This window comes from Ursus maritimus, unplaced genomic scaffold (assembly GCF_017311325.1).
Source record: "Ursus maritimus isolate PB19 unplaced genomic scaffold, ASM1731132v1 scaffold_12, whole genome shotgun sequence".
Taxonomy (NCBI): domain Eukaryota; kingdom Metazoa; phylum Chordata; class Mammalia; order Carnivora; family Ursidae; genus Ursus; species Ursus maritimus.
This window is the reverse complement of record NW_024423564.1, coordinates 9,375,586-9,390,170: the sequence shown is the minus strand read 5'-3', so window position 1 is coordinate 9,390,170 and position 14,585 is coordinate 9,375,586. Positions and strand designations below refer to the sequence as shown.

The 14,585-nt window shown below is 34.8% G+C and overlaps 1 protein-coding gene across 2 annotated transcripts in view; it reads left to right on the top strand.

The window, feature by feature from the left end:
• Positions 1 to 12,748, top strand: part of SYCP1 (synaptonemal complex protein 1) — a 121,406-nt gene extending 108,658 nt beyond the window's left edge. For both annotated transcript variants that reach the window (XM_008697742.1, XM_008697741.1), the window contains 4 exons: positions 3,006 to 3,185; positions 7,603 to 7,746; positions 12,419 to 12,508; positions 12,611 to 12,748. In XM_008697742.1, the coding sequence (XP_008695964.1) occupies positions 3,006 to 3,185; positions 7,603 to 7,746; positions 12,419 to 12,508; positions 12,611 to 12,748 (552 nt within the window). The remainder of the gene's footprint in view (positions 1 to 3,005; positions 3,186 to 7,602; positions 7,747 to 12,418; positions 12,509 to 12,610) is intronic.
• The last annotated feature ends 1,837 nt before the right edge of the window (positions 12,749 to 14,585 follow it).

Below are 14,585 nucleotides of genomic sequence, written 5' to 3'. Positions count from 1 at the left end.
CCCCCCCCCCCCCCCCCCCCCCCCGGCTAGGGACTGGATTCCAGGATCCTGGGATCATGACCTGAGCCAAAGGCAGATGCTTAACCGACTGAAGCACCCAGGCACTCCCTGCCTTGCACTTTTATGTTATGGAAATGGCTTCTTTCCTTAAATCTTATGAACCAGCCTCTGCTAGCTTCAGACTTTTCTTCTGCAGCTTCCTCACCTCTCTCTGCCTTCATAGAATTGAAGAGAGTTAGGGCCTTGCTCTGGGATAGGTTTTGGCCTAAGGTAGTATTATGACTGGTTTGATCTTCTATATGGACTACTAAAACTTTCTCCATATCAGTAAAGGCTGTTTCACTTTCTTATCATTTGTGTGCTTATTGGAAGCAGCACTTTTAGTATCCTTCAAGAACTTTTCCTTTGCATTCACAGCTTGGCTAAGTGGTTGGTGCAGGAGGCCTGGCTTTTGGCCTGTCTCGGCTTTCAACATGCCTTCCTCTCTCTAAGCTCAATCATTTCTACCTTTTGATTTAAAGTGAGAGATGGGTGACTTTTTTTCACTTGGACACATCGAAGCCATTGTAGGATTATTGATTGGCCTAATTTCCGTTTTATTGTGTCTCAGGCATTAGGGAGGCTTGAGGACAGGGAGAGAGATGAGGAATATAGTAGGTCAGTAGAGCAGTCAGAACACACACTGCATTTAAGTTAAGTTTGCTGTCTTATATGGATGTGGTTCATGGTGTCCCCAAACAATTATAATAGTAACATCAAAGATCACCAGTCACAGATTACCATAACAAATATAATGATAATAATGCAGAAATTTGAAATATTGTACGAATTACCAAGATGTGACACAAAGTGACACAGGTGACACTAAGCGAGCAAATGCTGTTGGAAAAATGGTGTTGATAAACTTGCTTGGGTCAGGGTTGCCACAAACTTTCCAATTTGCAAAAACCAAAACCACCAAAAAACACACAGCATCTGTGAAGTGCAATGAAATGAATGCTTGTATACGCATCACTGGAAGTGTAACATTCAGAAAAGAATGCAACTTGTAGGAAAGCACATACATTTCTATGACTTATTATGAAGAGGTTTATTTCAATATTCTAGAATGGGGATGCATTTTCTTTCAAGCTGCTAGTTTGTCAGGGGCGTATTAAATTCCCAGACTTGGCCACAAGGTGGTGGAGTTGTCATTCTCAGTCCTTTCAGGAGACAAAAATTTGTCCATGAGAACAGTTAGATTTTGGAGATTGAGATGATGAATTCAGAGCAGAAAAAATTTGCCTTCATCAAAATTGTGTTAGCACCTATGATGTAGAAATATATAGGAAGGAGGATACAGAAATGTAACTGTGTGAAAAAATGCTACCAAATTTATACCTGCTGGAAAGAAGATTATGAAGTGAGATCACTAGAACTGGGCAGAAACCTACAAATCATCTTTTAGTCCTTTGATTACATAGATGGATAAATACATAGAGATATTTGGAGATTACTTAATATCACCCAGCAAGATCGTATAAGATCCAGGAGAAAAGAGAATATTACTTGACTCCTGGTCCAGTGGTTGTTTTATATATATGTATATATATATTTTTTTAACACACAGTGTTACATAAGTTCAGGTGTACAACATAGTGATTCAACAAGTTTGTACATTATGCTGTGTTCATCGCAAGTTTGGCTACCGTTTGTCCTTTACATTGCAATTACAATATCATCGACTGTTTTCCTTATGCTGTGCCTTTTATTCCTATGATTTATTCATTCCCTAACTGGAAGCCTGTATCTCCCACTTCCCTTCATCTATTTCGCCCATCCTCCCCACATCTGACAACCATCAATTTATTCTGTGCATTTATAGGTCTGATTCTGCTTTTTTGTTTGTTTATTCACTTTTTTTTTTGGTATTCCACGTGAGTGAAATATGGTATTTATCTTTCTCAGTCTGATTTATTTCACTTAGCATAATACCCTCTAGGTCCATCCATGGTATCTCCGATGGCACAATCTCATCCTTTTTTACAGTTGTGTAATATTCTTCTCTGTGTGTGTATATCACGCCTTCCTTTTCCATTCATCTTTCAATTAGTCCAGTGTTTTTATAGCACATGTGGTCATCTCTTAATCCTGCATTCTATACTCTCCTAATTTAATCTGCAGATTTAACCACTGAACTTTTGAGAATAGCTCTGCATATGTGTGTGCGCACATTTTTTTCTTGTAATTGCCACAACTGTATTCATTGAGATGGTGGTGATCAAAGGAAGTGATAAAATTAGAAAGCAGCTAACACAATTCCACTAAAGCAGTTATTATGAACTTTTACTAGAAAGGTCAGATGCTGAAGGGAAGATACATATAAAGGTAGAAAGAAAATGGAAGAAATTGAGTTGAAATAAAGTCCAAGTATTTAGAGTAAATTTGTAATCTGTTTATACTTCAGAATTGAAGAAAGTAGTCATTTTTTTCCTCCTGGAAATTTTTTCTGGTTCTTTACTTTTTATAATTTTTCTTCCCTATTTCCCCTTCTTTCTTTTTTTCTTTCTTTCTTTCTTTTTGGTGGGGAGTAAGGCTGGTGGGTAGGAAAAGACTGATATTTTTATAGATGAGAGAGAGGAAATATGAAAGCATAAAAGAGAATGGACAGAAATGAGAATAAACTGCCCTCTGGCTTTTAGGCTATTGTAATGAACCACAAAGAAAGGCTCTTTGCCACCAGGAATAGAGATTTTTTTCTTCAGCAAATCCTCAACTTTTGGTCAGTTAGAGAGTTGAGACATTTTATTTCTTTTCATAGCAGCTCTGTAAAGACAGAAAGGCAGATACCATTTTTATCTTCAATGGGAAAATAAAGTGACAAGTAAGGATAATTTACTCAAAGTTATCTAATTAATAATAGATTTGAGGATAAATTCTAGTTTATTCCAGTGTTATTTCTACTAATTGCTGTACTTAAAATGACCTGTAGTAATGATTTTATTCCCTTTTGTTGTTCAATATAGAAAATACAGACACCTTTATTGGAAACACCTGAAAATCATTATTGGAAAATTGATTCTAAAGCAGCTCCTTCACAAAATTTATCTCGAAATGTCACATCAGCTGACCATGGCAAATCCAAAGATAAAAGAGACTATTTGTGGACATCTGCCAAAAGTACTTTATCTGCACCATTACCAAAGGTTGGTTGTTAAAATTTCTAAGAAGGTCATAACTTTTTTAGTTAAAAAAGAAGGTTCTGGTATCATATACCATATATCTGGTATCACACATATAAATATTAAACCAATTCAATTTTTGTGATACCAGCATGAAATGGTTTCTTTTTTGTTTGTTTGTTTATGTCACTGTCCACAACTTAATCACATTTTGGGCAGATTTCATAACTTTCTGTCATTCACCAGATGGCATTCCCTGATGTGGAAAATCTGATTCTGACTTAAAATTTTTCAGTATCACCCCAGTTACTTCCCTTTGCTGTTTACTTTGCATCACTTGTTGCTAGAGTCCTTTACTTAGCAATCAGCCCTCAGTGGATCAGGTGCCACCAGCAAGATGGCTCAGTTGGTAGCTCTCTTTCACATGTTCACTTAATCCATGCAGAATTCATTCAACCTTTCCATGCTAAACAGCAGTACAGAATGCTAGATTTCTGACCCCACCTCCCACCATCTCTCTTAATTTCTTTTTACTCTAAACTATCCAGCCAGACACAAAGATAAAATTTCTTAGTTTATATCTAGCGAGGAAATGAGATGTCAGTCCTTCTTGAAGGCATCCCTACTTTTTGTTAGGCTCCTGTTAAAAGTTGTCTCCTCACCTGCCTTGGAAATTGAAGGGAAAAATATTTTGACCTCTCTCTATCCCTCTAAGCTGAAATTTCATGCCTTCCCCTTCCAGTTACCTTAAAACAACTGGGAAGAAAGGAGGTGTTTGGTGATTGTAGGGCCAGTTTAACCACTTTTTAATAAGCCCTAGAGAAGGATCTGGCTTTAATCATAGGTTGCTTTCTTTAGAATATGGGTTACTAGCATTTTTTCCCGCACCTTTGTGCCCCAGTTGACAATTTCAGAGTGAAAGGAAGAGTCTCTCTTACATCCTGTTACATATACGATATCATCCACACTGTGGAAATTATGAAAATTAATAAACTACATAGCTTAGAGAGGCTTTTACATAAAATTATTTTGTTGTATTTATATTATTCAGAATATGAAGTGATCTTTATATAGAATGACCTTACTAAAAAAAAACTTTATATTGAAATATATGCAAGAAAAATACACAGATCTTAATTATGCAACTTGATGATTTTTTTTTTAAAGATTTTATTTATGTATTCGACAGAGATAGAGACAGCCAGCGAGAGAAGGAACACAAGCAGGGGAAATGGGAGAGGAAGAAGCAGGCTCATAGCGGAAGAGCTTAATGTGGGGCTCGATCCCATAATGCCGGGATCACGCCCTGAGCCAAAGGCAGACGCTTAACCACTATGCCACCCAGGCGCCCCCAACTTGATGATTCTTTACAAACTAAACATGACTCTATAACCAGCACTCAGATTAAAGCACAGAATGTTACTATCACCTCTGAAGATTTTCGTGCTCCCCCCTTTAGTCACTGGCTTCTCCCCCAAGGCAAAATACTGTTTCAACTCTAATATTAGGTATACCTGTTTCTGTATTTTCTTTTTTCCCTGTTTTTGCATTTTCTATAAATGGAATCATTTTTATTTTGACTTTTTTCACTTAATATGTTTGTAGGACTCATCCGTATTGTTGCTTGAAGTTGTAGATTCTCTGTTTATGTTTCTATATAGTATTCCATTGTGTGATTTACCACAGTTAATTTATCTATTGTATTGTTTAGTGGACTTTTGGGTAGTTTCCAGACTGGGCTTTTATGCATAGTCTTGCTATAAAAATTCTGGTATTTGACCTGGATGCATTTTGGTTGGGTATGTCTTTAGGAATGAATTTGTTGGGTTATAGGGTTATGCATAATATGTTCCATCTTAGTAGATACTGCCTGAGCTGTTTCTTACTGTGATACAAAACATGTGGGTGTTTCCCCCCCATGCCAGTTCTGATCTCTAGACACCAACTGGTTTTCCAATAACTTGATTAAATTCTGACACTACCTGGAGTTAATGTAGACCCCACAGGTTAAGGGCTCAGTCCTACAAGACTGCTTCTACTTCAGACACTAGTTACAATCCTGGTTTGCCCCTGTTGACCAACAAGCTCTAAATTGGGGGTTCCCATAACTCCCCTCCTCAGGTTTGCTAATTTGCTAGAATGATTCTCAGAACTCAGAAGATTCCTTTACTTACTATTACCAGTTTATTATAAAGGGTACAACTCAAGAACAGCCAAATGGAAAAGATGAATTGGGCAAGGTATGAGGGAAGGGGTACAGAACTTCCATGCCCTCTTCAGGAGTGCCACCCTTCCAGTACCTCTATGTGTTTGCCAACATGGGAACTCTCAGAACCCCATCATTTAGAGGTTTTTATGGAGGTTTCATTCCCTAGCATGACTGGTTAAATCATTGGCCATTGGTGTTTAACTCAATCTCCAAACCCTCTCCCCTCCCAGGTCAAGGGCTATAGCTGAAATGTTACAAACTTCTAATCAGGCCTTGGTTTTTCTGGTGACCAGCCACAATCCTAAAGTTATCTAGGAGCCCCTTACTGCCAGTTATTTCATTAGCATTAACTCTGGTCCAGTCTTTCCTTATTTTGAATAAGGAAAGACTCCAATCACATTACTGGGGGACAAAGACTGAATATTGTACCAAAAGATGCTCTGACCACCCCTGTCACTCAGGAAATTACATGGATTTTAGAAGTTCTGTGTCAGGAACCAGGGACAGACTAAATATATATTTCTTGTTTCTTATCACACTGCCAGTCATGTTTTTCAAAAAAAATCATGATGTCAATTTACATCCTAATCAGCAGTGAATGAGAGGTCTAGTTGCTCCACATCCTTGCCACCACGTTATTTTTTTTCTTTTTGATTTTAGCCATTCTCATGGTTGTGGTGACCTTACTTTAAAAAAAAAACATTGTTTTACCATAATTTTAGATTTATAGAAAAGTTGCAAGGTAGTACAGAAAATTCCTTTATAGATATATCACCCAGTTTTCCACATTGTTAATATCTTACATTACCATGCACATTTGTCAAAACTAGGAAACATACATTGGTACATTACCGTTAAATTTAGATTTTATTTCATTTTTCCATTAATGTCAGAACTTTACAAAGCCCCTGTGGATGTCATTTCCTGTCTGTTCTTTTGAAGTTTTTTATTTGTCTATCATTTGCTCTGTTAAAATCATTGCCTCATGGAACTGCAAAGTTAAAACACTTGCCTATAATTGTTTTGACAAATGCTGTGCTGTACTTCACACCAAGGAGAAAGCTTTTTGTACTGAATGAGCTCTAAGTCAGGTTAAATACAGACAGCCTTGTAAGTGAGGTCTTTCAGAGAAGTTAAAGTAATGACAACGTTTTGGGAATAAAGCTTTGAAAGAGCTCTCAATTCTATTTTGCTCTGTCTAGTGGCTCTCAGGCTGGATAAAGACCATGGGATGTTATTTTTTTTAAGGGTAACATAGAGAATAGGGATGAAGAAAAGTTAAAACACCACAAAGCTTGCTGTTCTTACAGAGGTTCAGCCATTAAAAAAAAAAAGAGAGAGCACTACAGTTTGTGGCAAGCTTTTGATTAATTTCCAGAGTTCTGAAAAAGCTGACTTTAACCATTTTACCAGTATTTTTATTTCTTTATAGAAGAACAAATTTTTGGGATACCTTACTCTGTCATTTTTTCTGATGTCACTGACCTAACTTTTTAAAGATACTTTAAAAAAATCATAAAACTTACAGGATAATATGGAATACTAAACATTGACTAATGTGAATTACCTTAGGAACAAAATATAAGCATACCCTTTTCTCATAAATCAGTAAGGATTTTTGTAGAAAGAGCAGAGCTCACATCACTTCTTTGGTCTTAATTATTGTTAGAAAAATTAAATCTCTTTCTTTCTTTCTTTCTTTCTTTCTTTCTTTCTTTCTTTCTTTCTTTCTTTCAGATTTTATTTATTTGGCAGAGAGAGAGACAGTGAGAGAGGGAACATAGGCAGAGGGAGTGGGAGAGGGAGAAGCAGGCTTCCTGCTGAGCAGGGAGCCCAATGCGGGGCTCGATCCTGAGACCCTGGGATCATGACCTGAGCCGAAAGCAGACACTTAATGACTGAGCCACTCGGGCACCCCAAAAGTCCCTCTTTACTTAACATTGTTGACTACTGAAGCTGGAGAGGGTCTCTACCCCCTCTCTCCTGCCATTATTTTCTTCAGTAAGTTGAAGGGAAGGGTAAAGAAAAAGTCCGCTATTATAAATCGTTTGAAGAAAGAAGTTTTAGTATCAAAAATATCTGAATGAAATTCTTATTAAAAAATCTCTATATACATCCCACTAATAATGGAGAGTTATTGATTACTAAAGATTACTAAAGATTGATTACTAAAGTTTATCAATAATATAGAGTTTTTTGTTGGGATAATATGTTGTTTTTCTTTTTGGATAGGCATATACTGTGAAGACACCAACGAAACTAAAAATTCAGCAAAGAGAAAGCAAGAATGTACCCACGGAAGAAAGTAATAAAAAGAGAAAAATGGTCTTTGAGTTTGATATTAATTCAGATAGCTCAGAAACGACTGATCTTTTGGTAAAAATACTACAAATCAATATTTATTACTTGTATTTATTATTTTTGCACATTTTTGATGTATATGTATAATATATACACATAGTATCTACCATTGCAATACTAAAATATAGAACTCCATATTTCACAGAACCTTATGCTTTTGCAGCATTTTGGAGAAACGGTTTACATAATCTAACTTCAGAAAACATGGCATTTTGAAATACTTGATGTTACATGGTTGGCATATGAGATGATTAAACCATCTTGTTTTCCAACAGAGTGTTATAAAGGAGTTTTTACCACATACTGTTTTCCCCCCTCTCCCCCCCCACCTTTCTTCCTTTCTTTCTTTTCTTTCTTTTCTTCCTTTTCTTTTTTCTTTTCTTTTCTTTTCTTTTCTTTTCTTTTCTTTTCTTTCTTTTCTTTCTTTCTTTCTTTCTTTCTTTCTTTCTTTCTTTCTTTCTTTGAAAGGTTAGGTGAATCTTGCTATGGCCAAATTTGTTATTTAGGGCCCCTCTTGATTTTGTGTATTATACATGTTCCTTATTTTATACCACTTATTGCTTGAAATCTATATCAAGGTATTGGTTGACATGTATAACATTTTTTATAATAATTTTTTATTATGTTATGTTAGTCACCATACAGTACATCCCTAGTTTTTGATGTTCCATGATTCATTACTTGTGTGTAACACCCAGTGAACCATGCAAGTATAACATTTTTATCATTCTTAAAGAGTTAATGTATTAAAGATGAGTTGTTTATGGAAGATATTACCCCTAGCAGTTTGTATTACTAATTATTTCATCATGAGTGTATCCACACATGCCAGTATTTTCTAAAGTCATAATATTGATTTATTGAGAATAATTAAATTTAGATTAATTTAATTTAAAAACGAACCTCATCACACAAAATGAAGCAATATACCAAAGATTCTTAATTACAAAACTCCAGTTAAAGGCACTAGTTTGTTTCATTATGCCACTTTTAACTTTTGAGATCCTTCAAGCTTTTTTACTGCTTTGGGACCCTCTATTTTCATTTGTTCTGGAATAATGAGTAGCTGAAGTCTTAAAACCCTAATTATTGAAGTTAACTTATAGAATACTTACTTAAGTACCTCTTTGTCTTATAGATGATGATTAACATTTTAATGATTAAAACTGTGAACCAAGCACTGTTGCAAAGACTATATAGATTATTTTTTAGAATAATCTCATATTAGAAGTATACACAGTGTTGCTATTTTCATTTTGCAGATGAGAAAACTGAGTCACACAGGTACCTTGCCCAAGATCACGTAGCTAGTAAGGCTTGGAGCCAAAATTTGAACGCAGTTTAGCTCCATAGCCTACATAAGTCATTATACATAATAACTGCCAGCTCAAACTGAAGTCCAGATATATAAAAATGTACAGAGAATTAGTAGAAAGACTGTGAGCTCTGGAATTAAGACAGTCCAGGGTTGTTCTAGCAGTGTGAATTTAAGCTAGTTTCTTAGCTGAGATTCAGAATGGTTCGTGATTTCCTTTTTACAAGGAGCATCACAACTTTGTAACACAGTAAACATACTACAGTATTATATAAGTATGCACAATTTTTTATACTTGCCTAAAAAGACATTTTGTAGTCTGTTTATTTGGTTATAGTTATTACTTCAAGTTACTATTTTTGTAATTATTGTTGCATTTAAATTTTGGTGAACATTCAAATAATTATAAAAAGTTAGATTTAAAAATGGATTGTCTAGAGTGAGTGACCTTAGAGAAGATGGTGGAGTAGGAAATACCACAAATTTCTTTCTCTACCTAGACAGCAATTGTACTCACAGAAACTGTCTGAAGTAACTATTTTGGAACTCTGGAGACTATTTGAAAGCTTGCAACTTCCAGGGTTGAAACTTGGTAAATTATAGTTAATTTTGATCAATTTCAGCCTTAAGAATGGTAGTGACTACCTATCATCCAATCCATAGTCCTGTGGTAGGCAGCCATGCTCATGTCTTGCTGTAGCTAGGGTGAGCAATGAGGACTTTTTTTCTGAGTATCAGGATTCAGTGTTCTGTATTATCATTGCTGCTTCTCATCACTGTGCAGGCACAGAAACTGGCTGCCATTACTTCAACCCTCAATGGCTGAAAGCGTCTTACAGAGGATTTAAATGAACTGTACCTGGTTTTCTCCCCCCCCCCCCCCCCCCCCACTTTTCTTCTTTGGAGGATCAGACATTTAAAGAATTAGGACATCAAGAGCAATCACATTTCAGCAATGTGGAAGGGTATAAGAACACATGATATTGGTTATGTTTTTATACACCAGCAATGATTAATCCAAAAGGGAATTAAGGAAAATTAAGAAAACAATACCTATATAGTATCATCTAAACATATTGAATATTTAGGAACAAATCTAACCAAGAAGATGAAATACTGAAATACAATGAAAACTACAAAACGTTGCTGAAGGAAATTAAAGACCTAAAAAATTAGAAAAAAATTCTGTGTTTATGAATGTTAAGTCTTTAATAAGTTAAGATGTCCTATATGCTGGCTAATTGAGCATAATAAAAAAAGATGTCAATACTACCCAAAGCAGTCCACAAATTCAGTGCAATCTCTATCAAAATTCCAACAGCTTTTTGGCAGAAATGGAAACTCTGATACTAACATTCATATAGAATTGCAAGGGTCCCCAAATAGCGAAACAATTTTGAAAAAGAAGGGTAATGTTGGAGGACTTACAGTTCTCAACCTTGAAACTTTCTACAAAGCTAGTAATTTAAAGAAATTAGTACTAGGATAAGGGCAGATATATAGACCAAAGGAATAAAGGAGCCCAGAAATAAATTCTCACATATATAGTCAATTGATTTTTGACAAGAGTGCCAAGACCATTCAGAGGGGGAAAGGGCATTTTTTTCCTAACTAATGGTGTTAGAACTGAATATTGGATATACACATGCAAAAGAATGAAGTTGGACTCTTACTTTATACCACATATAAAAATTGACTCAAAATGGATCAAGAACCAAAACTTAAGGGCTAGAACTATGAAACTCTTAGAAGAAAATATTGGGGAAATTTTCATGACATCAAATTTAGCAAGGGCCTCATGGATGTGACACCAAAAGCACAGGCAAGAAAAGAGAAAACTGATAAATTTGACTTCAAAATTAAGAATTTTTGTGCATCAAAGTACACTATTAAGAAAGTGGAAAGAAATGTTAAAGAATGGCAGAAAATATTTCCAAATCATATATCTGAAAAGGGGTAAATGTCTGGAATACATAAAGAACTCCCATAACTCAAAAACAAAAGCCATACAACCCAATTTTAAAATGGGCAAAGGACTTGAATAGACATTTCTCAAAAGAGGATATACAAATGGCCAATAAGCACATGAAAAGATGAATGTTGCAGTTATAAGGACAGATATGGTTTTGTTTTAAATTGGGTTAATTTATCCCTTTCTTCTCCTACCGATCTTCCTACTTCTTATGTTCCATAGATGAGAGAAACCGTATGATAATTGTCTTTCTCTGCTTGGGTGTTTTACGCAACTAATGAATCATGGAACTTTACATCAAAAACCAGGGATGTACTGTATGGTGACTAACATAATATAATAAAAAATATTATTATAAGAAAAAGAATAAATTGGGTTAATTTGTTATTTTTATATGGGTAGTCATTAATGAATACTATGCACTGAGTAAAATTTTAATGATAGTTTACAAGATTTTAAAATAATTTTTCTTTTTTAAGCTGGTCAGTAGGTACATAGTGCTTGGGAGTGTATTTGAAAAGGCAGCTTTTTATGACTTACTGAATTCTGCTGAAATCTTAAAATTCACGAAAATGTTTGAATTTTTTAATTCATGAAGCCTCTATAAATGTGACATTAGTGAACAGGAAAAGATAATGTGAACTGATTGTTTACCAGACTAAATCTGTATAGCATATTCATTAAGAGAGTGGATTTCTAGAGCCAACCTATCTGGATTTGAATCCTGGCTCTCCCTCTTAACTAGCTGTGTAATCTTAGGCAAAGTACTTAACATTTCTGTGTCTCAGTTCTTCACCTTTAAAATGGGGATAATAATAGTATACCTACTTTATAAAATTATTGTGAGGATTAAAACTAATTAAAATATGCAAAGTGCTTAAAACAGTGCCTAACATAAAGAAAGTACTAAATAAGTGTTAGCTATTATTATTTGGGGGAATTACAATACTCATAAATTGATAGTTGATAACATTATAATTTTTATGGGATTGTACATGCTTATTATACGGCCGAAGTGTGAGTTTGAGTGAGTAGGCTGGGGGAAAGTGGAAGGAAAAGTAGTAGTATAAAGACTCTGAAACTGAAGTAGAACTCAGTAGAAAAGTACTATTCATATACATGTTGTATTTCATTTAATACAGATATTAGTATTTCATATGATACAATATAGCTGGTAGAATCTAAATCTATGTCCTTGTTTGGCAGATTATTTATTTTGTCATTGTCTTCAGTTTTTCTTCTTTTTTCTTTCTTCTTTCTACTCTCTCCCTTCTTTCACCTCCACCTCCTTTCTTCCTTCCTTCCCTTCCTCATCTTTCTCCTCCTCTCTGTGATATGTAGACAAAATTTTAATATAGTGATGACAGACCCCAAATTATATTTTTGTATTTTTCTTTAAGAGCATGGTTTCAGAAGAAGAGACATTGAAAAAATTATACAGGAATAATAATCCAACAACTTCTCATCTTTGTGTCAGAACACCAAAAAAGGTAGTTTTAAATTTTTACTTCAGAAAGCAAATTTCAAAACCTGGACTTTATCTTTTTAAATTAAACATATTTTGTTTTGATTTGATTTGATTTTGTATTCAGACCCCTTCATCTCTAACAACCCCTGGATCTACACTGAAGTTTGGAGCTATGAGGAAAATTCGGGAAGATCGTTGGGCTGTAATTGCTAAAATGGATAGGAAAAAAAAACTAAAGGATGCAGAAAAGCTATTTGTTTAATTTCAAAAAATCAGTGTGATTAAGGAGCCTAATATCAAATTTATAGTTAATTTAAGAATGTTGTATTTTCTGAAATAGCTAAACATTTTTTGACATTGAGACTTTTTTATATTTACATAATTTGTTTTTTATGATTTTTATGTTTGGCCTAAATTACCACATGTTACCTGAAAACTTGTAATTCTATTCAGATAATAAGATGATTATATTTTGTTTTTACCTTTTCTTGTATTTATGAAAACTGTTTTAGCTAATTTTTCAAATTTGTAAAATTATCCATTGAATGCTAGGAACACATTGGGATTTACTCTTTATTCTTTATTATTAAAATATTTTGGATGCAAATAAATGCTTTTCATTGATTCTGTGAGGTCATCTGAACAAGCTGATCATAATGTTGATATTTTTAAAATGTTAAGGTCATTTTGGTGAAGTTTCACAGTTCTAAAGCAGTTTTATATGTTTATAAAATTGACAAATGGCCTTTAGTTGTAGGAAAAAAAGGCTTTACCAGTATGGCTTCCTAACATTGTTTATTCAACATTCATTAATTTAAGCAAATATTTATTGAATGCCCCCTAAGAGTCAAGCCCAGTTCTAGATAGATACTGGGGATATGACAATGAACAAAACAGAAAAATAAACCCTCTCTTCTAGACTTACATTTTACTGAGGGAAATAGACAATAAATAAACCTGGATATGGTTTTGGGACTTCCAGCTTCTGATATCTTAACTGAAAATTTATAATTAGTCTCCTGATAAAGTATTTTTTTAGAGCATTATTAGTCTTGATAATGTGATATTTCATATTTGATGCTATATATTTTCAAGCATTTAAAAATAAAACAAGACTAGTGTATTAGTTGAGGTAATGCTATCTTCTCTGGCTAATCATTCATCAACTTCTCACTTCTCTAAAGTCCAACATAAATGTTTCTATTTAGTGAACCAGCAGCATTCCTCCAGGCAGTGATTCAGGAAACCTGGTTCCTTCCAACTTTTAGTTCTGTCTCACTCAATTACTGGCTTCCAAGGTTGCTCCAAAAAGATTTGCCGACATACTGCCTGAAATAAGGATAAGGTGAGGAAAAGAGAAGGAGCAAAGTTGGGTCTTGAAATTCTGTTTTGACCTATGAAATATTTTTTTGGGGGGGGTTCTATGTAATAGTTGAGATATCTTAGATATCTAAGTGGAGCTGTTGATAGGGCATTGAACAAATGAATCTGGAGTTCTCCAGAAGGGTCATTATTTAGTAGTCATTGGCATATACATGCCATTTAAAGCATAGGACTGAATGCACTCCCTTTATGGACATTGAGTGTATAGTTATAGAAAATAAAGGAGTTGATACTGAGCCTTGGAATACTGGAACGTTGAAAAGTCAATCAATAGAGGAGTTGCTGCAAAGATTAAGGAGAGACAGGTGAAGTGTAAGGGGTCATGGAAGCTTAAAGAACAAAGTGATTCAAGAAGGGAGCATTCCCCTGTGTCAAATCCTTCTGAGTGTCAATACCTGAAAGCGAAAATTGTTGGATTTGGGATTATCTATATGATACACAACCTCTGCTCTCAATGATTTGATGTCCAGTAGCAAATATAAATGTGTATGTGCCTCTTCCTTTCAGTACATCTGTATCTTTGGGCTAAATACCTAGTAGTGCAATTGCTGGGCCATAGGGTAACTCTATTTTTAACTTTTTGAGGAAGCTCCATACTGTTTCCCAAAATGGCTTTACCAGCTTGCATTTCCACCAACAGTGTAAGAGGGTTCCCCTTTCTCCACATCCTCGCCAACATTTGTTGTTTCCTGCCTTGTTAATTTTTGCCATTCTAT